This window comes from Balaenoptera borealis (assembly GCF_965194805.1).
Source record: "Balaenoptera borealis genome assembly, chromosome: 3".
In the NCBI taxonomy this organism is placed as follows: Eukaryota; Metazoa; Chordata; class Mammalia; order Artiodactyla; family Balaenopteridae; genus Balaenoptera; species Balaenoptera borealis.
Window position 1 is genome coordinate 14073458 of NC_138866.1, and position 14641 is coordinate 14088098.

At 42.8% G+C, this 14641-nt stretch overlaps 1 protein-coding gene and 1 long non-coding RNA gene across 17 annotated transcripts in view; one reads left to right on the forward strand and one right to left on the reverse strand.

The window, feature by feature from the left end:
• EFCAB11 (EF-hand calcium binding domain 11) overlaps positions 1 to 14641 on the forward strand; it is a 229403-nt gene that overhangs the window by 143657 nt on the left and 71105 nt on the right. For 12 of the 16 annotated variants that reach the window (XM_082383767.1, XM_082383744.1, XM_082383782.1 and 9 more), the window contains one exon: positions 7 to 78. In XM_082383767.1, the coding sequence (XP_082239893.1) occupies positions 7 to 78 (72 nt within the window). Of the gene's footprint in view, positions 1 to 6; positions 2952 to 7785; positions 8197 to 14641 lie in introns of those variants that run through there. The other 4 variants (XM_082383737.1, XM_082383748.1, XM_082383762.1 and 1 more) reach the window with 2 other exon arrangements.
• LOC309624946 overlaps positions 1 to 14641 on the reverse strand; it is a 436224-nt gene that overhangs the window by 56385 nt on the left and 365198 nt on the right. The window lies entirely within an intron of this gene.

Genomic DNA, 14641 nt, shown 5'->3' on the forward strand with positions numbered 1-14641 from the left:
TTCCAGGGAAGTAGATCAAGACTCAGATGGTCACGTCAGCTTTAAAGACTTCGAATATGCCATGAACTATGGACAAAAGTAAGCCTAACTATTGTGTGCTGCTTTTGGCAACCTGTGGGGAGACCGAAATAGATTGTGATATATTTAGATGTCAAATCCCACTCTACCGATGATGTCATGCTGCATACCTTCTGTTAAACTCTTCATCATGGTTCTCAGATGCTGACAATTGCTTGCACTGCCACTGGGATGGTCCCCAACCCTTCCTCTTTACTCTCAACCCCCGACCCCCCCCCCCCCCGCCCACGCTGCCAGCCAGGATGCTCCACTCATTTACTGGTCCTTGCCACCCTACCCACAGCCTCCCTGATCCTCAGCAGTTCCTAATGTCAGGAACTGCCAGTGGTACCAGTTTCCTTCATGCATTCAGCTTTGGTTGAACAAATAATAGCACCTACATGCAACTGAGTGCTGACTGCGTTCCAAGCAATGAGCAGGGCTTTTGGAAAACAAAGTTAAGACTTCTCTATGACAGTGTATCCTTAGTAGTCATCAAAAATCATCATCGCAAAAATGGCCCTAGGGCGCTGGCTGTGCAAGATGGAAAAACCAGATTGAGCTGACATTAGTATAAGTCTTCTCCAGCTGCATACAGAGGAAGAACAGGGTGCAGTAAGGATATCGGGGGCAAAAGACTTACCTGCAGAACCCATTAGAATGGCCTGGGCCTGGGGTTCCTGCAGCAGAACAACAAGCCCTGGGCTGCCCGGCTGCCCTCTGCGGTACCCTCCCTGGTTCTGGGCGGCTCTGCCCTGAAACAAGAGCCTTAGCCATCTGTGTTCCCGTTCTCTGTTTTCTGCCCATCCATACCTAGGATCCGGGGACTGCTGTCCTAGAACAAAAACTGTGACCCTGGACATTCAGCACTTATTTTAAATAAATACTCATATCAGTACTAATATTTTATCTGTGAATGTTTAGAATGCTAAACATTAACAACACTGTGAAAACATCTAATATAATTCAAATTTTAAAAGTATTAAAGGTCAAGGAAATATGTACATTTGTCAAAGAGAAACATTAAATAGGCATCCTTCTAACACAAAGTATTAGCAGATAAACTTAATAAACTGTCATAAATCAGAGGAGCCTAAAGAGACATAACAGCTAAATGTAATTTGGTGTTCTGGAGGGGATCCTGGAATAGAAGAAAGGACATTAGGTAAATACTAGTAAGGTATGGACTTCAGTTCATAATGCTATATCAATATTGGTTCATTAATTGTGACAAATGTACCATACTCATAGAAAATGTTCATCATAGGGGAAAGTGAGTGAGTACATGGGAACTCTCTGTCCTATCGTCACAATCTTTCTATAAACCTAAAACTGTTCCAAAATAAAAAGGTTGTTAAAAAATAAAGTCTTATTCCAAAATTAGCATACTAAACACTATCTAAAATGAAGAAAACTTTGAAAATCATTAAGAAGTACACATGAAATATTATTTCAAGAACAAAGTGGATCCATGGTATCATTGAGCATCACGTGCGTTTTAGGACAAATTGTACTGGCTGATGAAAAGCCCTTTCTGACTTTGGGTAGAGTTTTATTCAGCAAGTATTTTCATCATAAATTGAATAGTTGAGTCATTGGTCCTCATCTCAGTACATAAGTGATCCTGCTTTTAGATTTTTAAAATATAAAAATTAGAGTAATCTACCAACAAAATGTTTATATTTCAGTAATTGCCAGAATACCAAAACCTTGTATTGCAATCACTATTTGGACTTTATTTCTTCCTGTAAACATGACAAGAGAGTGGGAGAGGTCACGTCCTCCCGTTGAGTGGCAGGCAGGAGGCCAGGGTGGGAAGAGCTATTGGGCAACTGCCTTGATCTGGGATTAGTCCAGGCTCTCTCCGGTCTCAGTGAGGTCTCAATGACAGAAACCTACCCACACTAGCTTAGACAGAAAAGGAATTTACTAGAAAATACTGGGCTAGCTTATATAATCCAACATAGGAAGGGCAGTGGTGCAGCTGGGTTTCCAGGAAAACGAGAGCCAGCAACACGAGCACCTCCGGACTCTGCCCCCGTCCCATGGTCACCGCAGCCTCACACCATTCCAAAAAGGAACTGGCCCGTCATCTGTGCAAGTGCAGAGACCCTAGAAAGAGGCTTCAGATGGCCCCTGGATCAGTCAACTCTGATTCATCTTGAGGGTATAGGCTTGGTCCCTAGGCACTCAGCCAGGTGTGCTGAGGGCTGGTCACAGGAGGGGAAGTTGATAAGAGCTGGGCGGCCATCCCCTGTTCTTGTTTAGAAGAAAGCCATATGACCTGGACCTTCTCTAGGAGGGAGAGCACCTCGAGGATTTGGTGCTTAGGAGGGCCCAGGCTCTCAGGGCAGAGCACAGACCAAACGAAGGGGCAGTGAGAAGCTGCTCATGTCACCTTCCCTCCTCACCACTCGCCCTACACTCAGTCCAAATCCTTGTCTTGTAAGCTTTGCCCCAGCTTCTCACTTCCAGGACCCCACCCTCGTCCCCAAGCCACATGATGCTGTCTGCAATGTGACCCTGTTGGTCTCCCTTCAGTTGCATGGCCCACGGATGGGCATCTGTGCAGGCTGATCAGCTCGGTCTCTCCCCATGGAGGGCCTCGGGAGTGAGGGTGAGGGAGGCGGAACAGCGCTCCTCCGGCCGAATGAGTGGTGATGACTCAGGGGCGAGGGGCAGACGTGTTTGCCACCATGTGGCCTGGAAAACCAAGGCAGCTGGTTTGCAATGAGAGCAGAAAATGAAACAGACACCAAGAGGGGAACAAGAGAGGAACTAGAGAAACCCCATGGTACCGGATTTCTGATTAAAGCTTGTACACAAGGCCCAGTCATAACCCTTTGGGTCCTATGAGGTAACTCTGTATCCTTCCAATAAATCGTTCTGCTCAAGCCAGCTGGAGTTGCTTTCTGTTATCTGAAACCAAGAGAACCCTAACTGTTACAAGCATAGAGCCAAGGACAGATACTAGGTAACATCAACATTTACTGGAGCAGCAGAGAAAGAGTCTTCTAAATAGACTAAGAAGAAGCAGTCAAGATGGAAGAGGAAGCTGTCGCCAGATCTCTCCCGCTGATACCTCCGCCTCTACCTCATCTTTCACTATGACCAGCTCCACTCTTCCCCTGTGGCAACAGCTCTCTCTCGGAGATCACCAGTGATTTCCAGCGGCCAAACCCACGAGCCCCTCTCGGACCCCGTCACACTTGTCCTTTCTCTTGGGTCCTTCTCTCTTTAGCCTCCATAGCATTGCTCTCACGTAGTATTTCTGTGCCCATTCTTCCCTGACTCTCTTTTCCTGTATCTTCAGCCATCTTGTAAGTGGTAGTATTCTCCAGGGTACTCTAATTGACCACTCTTCTTTTTTTTTTAATAAATTTATTTATTTATTTTCGGTTGCGTTGGGTCTTCGTTGCTGCGTGTGGGCTTTCTCTAGGAGCGCCGAGCGAGGGCTACTCTTCATTGCGATGTGCAGGCTTCTCATTGCGGTGGCTTCTCTTGTTGCAGAGCACGGGCTCTAGGTGCGCAAGCTTCAGTAGTTGTGGCATGCGGGCTTCGGTAGTTGTGGCACACGGGCTTAGTTGCTCCGCAGCATGTGGGATCTTCCCGGACCAGGGCTTGAACCCGTGCCCCCTACATTGGCAGGCAGATTCTTAACCACTGCGCCACCAGGGGAGTCCTTGGCCACTCTTCTTGATCAACACATTCTCCAAGGATGATTTCATTCTCTCCCAAGACTTCAGATATCACCTTTGTGGGTGTGACTCCACCAACCAAACTTTATCTTTCAGTCTTGATCTCTGCTGCACCCAGAGCTGTGTTTTCATTTGCCGGTTGGATGTTTTCACCTCAACCCAAGCTCACTGAACTAAAATCAGACTCATTGTTTTCTCTGATTTCCAAAATTGGCTTCTCATTCTGTGTTTTCTATTTCTGTTAATGGCATCCATCCCATCCCCCACCCCAAGCTCTCATCTGAACCAGCCACCTAGGAGTTTCTTTCAAATCTCCCCCATCCTCCTTCACTGTGACATCCAGTCAGTCACTGCCTCCTTTGAGTCTGCATCTGCAAAAACTTTCATGACATTTCCTTCCATCCGTCATGATCTCTCGGCCCATGTTCTTATTCCCACTCCCATCCATCCATCGGGCCATATGTTCTTCTATTCATTGGTATAAAGATGAGTAAAGGGTGTGGTGATAAGTAAGAAATAGACCCCATTGTCATGAAATTTAGTCCAGCATGTCAGTTATCTTCTCAAAGCACAAATAGAATTGTTTTGTTTTGTTTTTCTCTGCTCAAAAGCTTTAATAGCCATCTTTTCTATTGGGTCATGTCTAACCCTTAATGTGCCATTCAAAGCCCTCTACAGTCTTGTCTCCACTTGTCTGTTCAGGTTTATCTTTCACAACTACCTCTACCATACCATCCCACAACCAGGCAACTCACACACACACATACAAGTCCCTTAGCCTAAAAACACCAAAATAACAACTAGATCTTTGCCCCAAATAGAAAATTAACAAATAACCTTGGAATTCATATCTGATGAGGGAATAGGGAAATACACCATAAGATAAAATTCCATTTAAAAAAACATTGGGCCACCTTCATCCTAGTGAATTTGTTTTTTAATTTTTATTGGAGTGTAGTTGCTTTACAATGTTGTGTTAGTTTCTGCTGTACAGCAAAGTGAATCAGCTATACGTATACATATATCCCTCTTTTTTGGATTTCCTTCCCATTTAGGTCACCACAGAAGATTGAGTAGAATTCCCTGTGCTATACAGTAGGTTCTCATTAGTTATCTATTTTAGGTATATTAGTGTCCTAATGAATATTTTTCCTTCCCCATTGTCACCTTCAGGGGGGGAAAGGGGGGCCAATTTTGCTGGGTATTTTATATTATTTTATTTTATTCTTGAAAATTGATGAGATAGACATTAGCATCCTCTCTTATAAATGAGGAAACCACCTCAGAGAGTCTAAGTAACGTGGCTCAGGCCAGGTGATGGCGATGGGTGGAGTGTCAGGGTGGAGATCCAAACCTGTCAGCCTGACTAAGCATAAATAACTGCTATTATGCTACATCACCTCCAGTGGGAAAATCATCTATGACACTGGTCCGTATTCTTTGGTCACACTTTGTTTTTGATCCAGAATGAGTTTATCCAGATTCATTGGCCATCCCAGGTCAAGCTTCTATCACATGGTAGGTATTAAATACTAATTCCCATCTTACACATCACCAAGCTTAATCCAAATTACATTGGGTTATTAATCAAATCCACTTTCAAAAGACAAAGATTTGCCACCAGAGACAATATCTTTTAAAATTTGCTGCCAGCTCTAAAGGCGGTTTTCAAAGAGGATTTCTAGAAATGCTCTGAACAGTGGAAGCATTTTTGAAATAGATGTGCATCCTCATTGGGCAACACTCACTTATGTGTGTAAATTCTAAACCACAGTTTTCAACAGTCACGGTACTTGGGGTTCACGCTTCACTTACGGAATTGTAATTTAGGGTTAATAAAAACGGTTGCTTTCGTTTTTCTTAGCTTGTAACTTTTGAGAAATCTGTTTAGAACTGCAGAATTAGACAGTTAAAACCCACACAAATGGAAATGTAATGGCATTAGGGATAGCAGCTCACAAAGTGACCTTTCTTACAAAACAAATTTAAATTGGCTTGGCCACGTGGATTCAAAAGTGGCTGAAAACAATTTAACATAATAAAATATGGAGTGTTCAATCTAAATTTCTCTTAGATTGCTACATTGGTAAAATGCTCAGAAGTGTGAATCAAAAAGAACATTACTCTAACTTCACAGAAAATGCAGATTAATTTATATGAAAACATAAACTGAAATCCAAATATACTCCTTATTTTATGATTTACTGATCCTTGGCAGGGGAAAAAAACTTCAAAGGAGAACAAAGCAGTTAGGTTTGCTGTAGTATATTCATTAGGAAAAACAATTGCAATAATATTAAATCTTTACAAAAAAATTGACCAAGGGTCTGGAAGTACATCGCAAGTATTATAATAATAGTCACTGTAAAGTAGAAGCCAGGTTTGGTCATCTTCTTTCTTTTAAAGAAGGAAGCCAACCTTGACTTTAAATGATGTTTCTAAGGTTAAACATGGCAGAAATAGTGCTTGAGTCAACTTCTTTTTTTTTTTTTTCCTTTTTTTTTAAATTAATTTATTTATTTATTTATGGCTGTGTTGGGTCTTCGTTTCTGTGCGAGGGCTTTCTCTAGTTGTGGCAAGCGGGGGCCACTCTTCATCGCAGCGCACGGGCCTCTCACTATCGCGGCCTCTCTTGTTGTGGAGCACAGGCTCCAGACGCGCAGGCTCAGTAATTGTGGCTCACGGGCCCAGTTGCTCCACGGCATGTGGGATCTTCCCAGACCAGGGCTCGAACCCGTGTCTCCTGCATTGGCAGGCAGATTCTCAACCACTGCGCCACCAGGGAAGCCCCCAAACACTTCTTTTATGATATCCTTGAAGAGAATGTCCTCTCAGAATCCAGTTACACGTATGTTATGCCGACGATGTTATCTGACATCTCTCTCATTCTCTGTTCTCCTCCTCCCTCTCTTCCTCCCTCAGTTTAACTTTCAGTTAAGTAATTTCTACTCACTCACTGCTGGTGGGAATGCAAAATGGCACAGCCACTTCCGAAGACAGTTTGACAGTTTCTTACAAAGCTAAGCATAGTCTTACCAAATGATCCAGCAATCATGAACCTACATATTTACTCAACTGATTTGAAAACTTCTCTCCACAAAAAAATTTGCCCAAGAATGTTAATAGCAGCTTTATTCATCATCACCCAAAGCTGGAAGCAGCCAAGATGTCCTTCAGGAGATGAGTGTATAAACAAAATGTGATACAACCATACAATGGAATTATTATCCAGTGATTAAAAGAAATGAGCTGTTGACCCACAAAAACACATGGGTGAATCTTAAATGCATATTTCTAAGTGAAAGAAGCCAGTGTGAAAAGGCTACATTCTGTATGGTACCAATATGACATTCTGGAAAAGGCAAAGCTATAGTGATGACTAAAAGACCAGTGATTATCAAGGGTTTTTTGTGGTGGAGAAAGGTTGACCAGGTAAAGCACAGGGAATTTTTTTTTTTTTTTTAGTGTGGTAAAATATTCAAGATGAGCCAGAAAGTGAGGAAGTGCTCAAAAAGCAAAACAAAACAAAATTTTTAAAAAAACAACTTACATTGGTAGGGGTATATCAAAGGGACACAAGAACCAATAGAAAGAGCTCCAAGTGGCCAAAGCTGGAACAATTTGGTAACAAAATAAAGTAGTATTGGATTACAACTCAAAGTATAAAATAAATATCCATGAGTCCACACTGATTCAAATAAATGATTGAATAAATAAATGGCAGAGTTGAGACACATCTCCTTTGCAGAAGAATTCCAGATGATTTATGTAGATACTCTGCCTTCAGAGAGGTGGAGCATAGCTCTCCATTCCTTAAGTGTGGACTGCAGATAGTGACCTTCTTCCAATGGGTACCGTATGGAAGGGAGACATAGAGTAACAGTGGTGAAACCTGACAAACGCTACTTGAGCCAGGTGATCAAGGTCAATATCAACAGTGATAGATCTTGTTGATACTATGTGCCCTATGTATGTGATGAAAATGACCCTTAACCTCTCTGGCTTTCCTCCTCAAACCCCACAACCTCAGTCCAATCATGAGAAAAACAGCAGACAAATCCTAATTCAGAGACATTCTACAAAATACCTGACCAGCACTTCTCAAAACTATCAAGGTCAAAAACAAGGAACGCCTGAGAAATGTCACAGCCAAGAGGAGCCTAAGGAGACAGGACAGCTAAATGTAATGTGATAGCTGGGATGGGATCTTGGAAAAGGAAAAATACATTAGATAAAAACCCTGGAAAACTGAATGAAGCATGGGCTTTGGTTAATAGTAATGTCAAAATTGTTTCATTAATTATAACAAATGTATGATACTAATGTAAAATGTTAATAATAGGTGAAACTGGGTGTGAGGTGTATGGGAAATCTGTACTATCTTCACAATTTTTTTTTTGTAAATCTAAAACTGTTCTAAAATAAAAGTTTATTTTAAAATGTTCAGGTATTACTGTATGGTGGAAATTATATCCCTTGCCACTCTAAATTTATAATACAAGTCTAGATGTCAATTAAAAATGTATAAAGGGGTTATATATAGCTTTTCAAAATAATGTTATAGGATACATTAGCAAAAAATGGAAAACCACCACTTAATGGCAACTTTATAGGACTCTGAACTCTCAGCAGTGTCCCATTGGGGTCAGGCTTTTGCCATAGGGACCTATGCTCACAACCTGTTATATGGGTTGGTTTCTGACAAAGAAGAGACCTCATATATCTGCTTTTGAATTGCATTTGGAGAGCCTCAAAAAACAAAAGTGCCTAGCTTTCCTATAATACTGCTTGCAATATACATTTCAAAAGAAGAAATCCCTTAGCTTTGGACCTATCGAAATGAAAGCCCTTTGCATGTCTTTTGAACTTCATAATTCCTACAGCACTGAGAAAACCCACAGGTATGGTTCCTAGATTCTCCCTGTGGCCAGTCTCAGAGGCCTATTAATATGTTAATATAGCCAAACATGGAAACAACCTAAGTGTCCATCGATGGATAAGTGGATAAAGAAAATATGAAATATATCTGTATCTGTACCCATACAATGGAATATTATTCAGCCATAAAAAAAAAAGCTTCCACTTGTGACGATATAGATGGATCTTGAGGGCACTATGCCAAGTGAAATAAATCATACAGAGAAAGACAAATACTGTACTGATTTTCAGCCTTTTTTCTTTTCTAATACTTATATTTAAGACTATAAGTATCATCTAAGCCCTGCTTTAGCTGCATCTCACAAGTTTTGGTATGTCTTGTCTTCATTAATATTTTGTTCAAAATATTTTCTAATTTCTGTTGTACTTTCTTCTTTGACATATGGGCTGTACAGAAATGAGTTGTTAAATTTTCAAAAGATGTGGCATTTCTAGTTTTTGTTATTGATTTCTAGCTAATTCCACTGGTCAGAGGACTTATTTTTAATGTTTTCAAATCCTTGAATCAATTCGCTTTTAAGCCCTTAAGTTCTCCAGTGAACAAATACATCTTCCCATGTATTTAAATAAATTTTAAGTATAATTAAGTAAACTCTATAATCTGATGTCTTAAGTCTCTTGAATGTTTCAATAGTATTTGTAAACTCGAATTTCAACTCAAAATCATAAGTCTAAACCAACTTGTATTTTTTAAAAATATTTATTTATTTATTAATTTTGGCTGTGTTGGGTCTTAGTTGCCGCATGCGGGATCTTTCGTTGCGGTGTGCGGGCTCCTCGTTGAGGCACACGAGCTTCTCTCTAGTTGTGGCGCGTGGGCTCCGGAGTGCGCGGGCTCAGTAGTTGCGGTGCTCGGGCTCTCTAGTTGTGGCGTGCGTGCTTAGTTGCCCCGCAGCATGTGGTATCTCAGTTCCCCGACCAGGGCTCGAACCCATATCCCCTGCATTGGAAGGCAGATTCTTAACCACTGGACCACCAGGGAAGTCTCCCAACTTGTATTTTAAATTGGAATCACAAAGTGAATCTGTTAATCAGTCTAAAGCTGTGCTGTCTAAAGTCATCAGCACATGTGACTACTTAAATTTAATTTTAACTAATCAAAATTTAATAAGGTTAAAAATTCAGTTCCTCACTGGATAGCCATATCCAGTAGCCATATTTCAAGTGTGCGATAACTACCTATGATTGGTGGCCGCCATGTTGAACCGCGCCAAAGAGAACATTTCCATCATTGCACAGAGTTCTGTTGGACAGCACTCCCTAGACACTCCTGTAGTGTGCTGGCCAGCCTCTGGACTGGCTGCTCCGGGGCCCTGATCCTGGTCCAGTCAGGTGACAGAATCCTGTGGTGATTTATGCGAACATCATCCCACACAAGGGAGCTACTGTGGGGACTCCTTAGAAAGGGATTGAGGGAGATAAAAACATTCCGAGGCAAACTCCTGCTCACCCTTCAAGGCCCCATGCCAACCTCACGTCCTGTATGACAACTAACTCCTAACCCCTTAGGAGATGAGTCATACTTTCTTCTGGACCCACTCCCACAGCAGTCACTTCAGAGCTCTCCTCACACTGTAGTGTGGTCGCTGCATTTCCATTCCGCCTCCAGCTTTGGACTACGAGCTTCCCGAAGCCAGGACCATTTTTTATCTTTGTGTCTTTAGTGTCTGGCGCCGTGCCTGTGCAAGACGGGTTTGCATACATTGCTGAATGAGAGGGAAGTTTCTCTGAGAGGCAGAGCTAAGAATCCGAAGATGTGAATTCCCCTCTCCACTCAGTGTTTGAATGATGCTCCTTGGCAAGTCAAACACTTTTCTTGGGCCTCAGTTTCCTCTTCCTCATCAATTTCAAGGAGGAGGTTGACTTAGACAAGATTGCTCATTGCCTGTTAGACGTAAATAAGTGTTATATGAACAAAGGGTGCCGTGGCCAAGGAAGCTCAGGAAATACTTGGTCAAGCATGACAAATGGGTGTTTTCTTACTGTAAGAGTTCACAGAAACTTTAAAATGCTGAAGTCCGTTATGGCACTCCAAGGAATGGGTAGAATGCAGTTTCTCAGACTTATTTGATGGACCGTGTAATTCTGTGTTTGTGTGTGTGTGTGTGTGTTTATGTGCACGTGAGGATATAGAGAGAGCCGTCTTAAAGAACTAATGTTCCACGGATTATACTTTGGGAAATGATTGATTAGCTGTCTCTAAGCGATCTTCCAGTTCGATGTTTTTATGTCTTATGAACATGCTGCCATCTTACCGTCCCTGGTACCTAACTTGACTGGTGGTGTGACTGTAAACTCATAAGCCACACACTTAACTTTCCACTCCCTCTGCCCCTGCTTCCTCATCTCCCCTTGCACCCCTGTCCCACCCAAGTGAAGACACTGAGCAACTCGACTTGAAACACCCGGAAGGAAGGGCCTGGGGTGCACCCACTTAACTTCAGACCTCAGATAGTGAGATCACGTCAGAGCTGATCTAAGAGCAGCTGCCTTGAAAACTGAAGCATAAGACAGAATGATTTTATTTTAATTTAAATTGATTTTCTCAGCTCTATCATGTTTCTTTCATGATATCATGGAGGTAACTGTTTAGTATATCTAATCTTAGCCATAACTTAATATACCGGGCTTTCATGCCCAGGAATTGTTAAAGCAGCAACAGATTATTAATGTTATGTTAATAAGAAAGCAATAATGAAATATTATACAGAGTTCCTATTCCATATATTAGTAATGAAGACCTTTTGTGTTTTTGTGGACCTGATACTTTACACTGTGGTTGCCAAAAAGATTAGAAAATGTTTTTGCCTTCTCAGCAAAAAGGCCCCAGATTAGGCTACGTGACTAGAAAATATTTGCAACAGGTAACAAAAATGGCCATGGGCATTGTGAGACAGGAGGCAATGAACTTATTTTAATCTGAGGTGCCCGGAATAGCAACATTCTTGTTGCTCAGGAGTGAAACGAACAGTTTATCAGCTGCCTTGGAAATACAAAGTAGAAAACAACAGTGTTACCACAAAGCTCAGTCCTGTGATAAATTGCCACACGGACTGGAACATACCAGCACTGATGGTAGAAACCAGTGTTTAGTAGATGCCTGCCATTGGCTGACACTGCTGTCAGCACTTCACACGCACTGTCACAGATAATTCTTGTGGCAACTCTAAGACAGAGGCATTATCCTTATTGTCAAGATGGGGAATAAGCACAGAGGAGTGAAGGTCAGTGGCAGACCTGGGGTATGAACCCGGACAGCCTGTCTTCTGAGCCCGCCCTTATAACCACAACGCTGAGGATGGAGACCCCTGGCCTTTCGGGTCTGAGCCCTGGGTTAGGGGAGGCATTGCAGGCCTCTGGCCTATCCAGAAGAGCTTCACGTATTTCCACTAACGCACTCATTTGCCTGCACCTCCAAGGTTACCTCGGGTCTCACAGTGCCCCCCTGGGCAGACTGTGGTTTGGTATGGGTGTAGCAGGCCAGACAGATCTCCCATCACTCTGCGACTCTCCAGTGGAGGTGACCGCAGCCACCCGCTCATCAGAAAGTCCACTTGGTTCTTCGTGGAGCCAGTATCACCTGAGGACTGGTGACTTGTAAACACGTGCACACACACACACCCGACCTCTCCTCCTTCCCCCCCCCCACACACACACGCGTCCTCCAGCCCCGCGGTCAGCCCTGCACTGCCCTCAGTCGTGTGGTTCTCTCTGCACTCCCAGCAGTTTCTTGAAGGAGACAGGCCTCCTCTGTGCTCTGTTGGCCTTTGTTCTAAGAACATGGGCTGCGTGTTCATCCCCTCCTGTGCCCAGTCTTATACTCAGGTGGGTGAGATGCACCTGGGTGTGAGGCCCCCTCACATCATGAGGAGGAAGAGGTTGTGTAACCTGTGGATTCCAAGACCCCAAACTTCACGTCGCCATCTTGGCTTCTTCCTCCGCCATCGTTGGGCTTTGGCCAGACACATAGAAATTCTGAAAAGCGAAATGCCATTTTCTTCAATCACGTGATTTTTGAAAATGGGAGAAATAATACGACGTTGACTTAGCCAATGCCCTTTCTGTGCAGATACGAGGTTCATTGTAACTGTGATTTAAATACTAATTATATGCCAGTTTTAGTTTAAAGTTTTTTGTGTTTGTTCTTTTGCAGAAGCAGTCAGGGGAGTGACTAAAAGCTTATTCATTCCCAGGGTTTTTATTTTGGAAATGAACATGCTGGCACAATTTTAATTGGGTTTTAGTTGTTGTTGTTTTAATTCTCACAGTGATGGCTTGGCTATGTCTTTTGGGACTGCAGAGGGAAACTGGCATCTGGTGTTTGAGGATTCCAGGGATTTGCACCATATTTATGTGTAATAACTCTACAGTAAATAAACAGAATGAATAATTAAGTGAATAATGAGTTTCTCAGAAAAGAAGACTCCTCTTAAAACTGCAACAGAAATTCTCACGTGTGTCCCACCCTCCCTCCTGTGTGGTGATTCCACGCTGCTCTCACTGTGTCATTGTCCCGTGGAAAGCAGCAAGGACATTTTCCAAGCGGAAATCAAGCATGCCATTAATCAAGCATGCCGTTTGTATCATGGTTTGATACAAACAAGATATTTTCTTCCAATTGCAAGGATATTGGATTTATGTCTCTTAGAATTATCTTTTTTTTTACCCTAGAGAGAGTTATTTGCCTCTTTAAAAATAACATCCATGAGATTAAATTTCACTGAACAGTGTTGCTCTGAGGGACTAAAAACTTGAAATTCCAGGAATTTGCTGTATCTAGTGAAATTACATAAATTCGTGTTAATACTCATATTAGCCAGGACAAGGTGCCCTTGCTTCCAGATGCAGTCCAGGCCCAAAGTGAATCTTTCCAAAGGTAAAACCACTGTGTAATTACTGTTTCTTCTCCATGTGTGTTCGTCCACTCACTCATATGTTTTTACTTGTCTATTCATTCATTCATGCCCCAAGTATTTACTGAGCACCTATTATATGCCAGGCACTGTGCCAGGCTCTGGCGATACCATGGTGGGCAAAACCAGACCCAGTTCCTGTCCTTACAGAGCTTGCATTCTTATCAGGGAGATAGCAATCAAATAATGAAATGAAAGTTAAGTTGCAACTAATTTTGACAACTGACTTTAACTATGACAGTTTCTATGAAAGAAAGGGTTAGTCTGCTCAGGCTGCCATAACAAAATACTGCAAACCGGGTGGCTTAAAAAGCAGGGATTTATTGCCTCACACTTCCGGAGACTAGAAGTCCAAGATCAAGGTTTTAGCAGATTTAGTTTCATCTGAGGCCTGTGTCCTTGGCTTGCAGATGGCAGACTTCTCATCGTGTCCTCACATGGTCTTTCCTCTGTGTGCGTGCATGTCTGTGTCCAAATCTCCTCTTCTTACAAGGACACCAGTCGGATTGGATTAGGGTCCACCCTAACAGCCTCATTTTAACTTAATCACCTCTTTAAAGGCCCTATCTCCAAACAGTCACATTCTGAGCACTGGGAGTTAGAGCTTCAACATATGAATTTTGGGGGACACGATTCAGCCATAACAGAGAGTAATCTGGTTCAGATGGAGATGTTAATGGGGAAGGGTCAGATATTAATGGGTACCCAAGCAGAGACATAGGGTGGGCTTGCTGAGGATTAAATGGGACTCTAAAGGATGATTAAGAGCTAACTAAACACAGTGGAGGGGAAGGGCATTCCAGGAAGAGGGAAGGGCACTGCCAAGCCTCCCGGTGGGAGGGGCATGGCAGGGAGCAGAGACCAAGGGGAGGCAACCATGGTGGCTGAGGAGCTGTGAGACACGGCATGGGGCGAGGATGATGCTGACATTGTCAGTGGGGACAGCCAGGCCATGCAGGGCCCTCTAAACCAGGGCAGGGAATTTTGTCTTTTTCTCGAGAGCAATGGGAGACCATCGGAGGTTTTTAGTGAGGG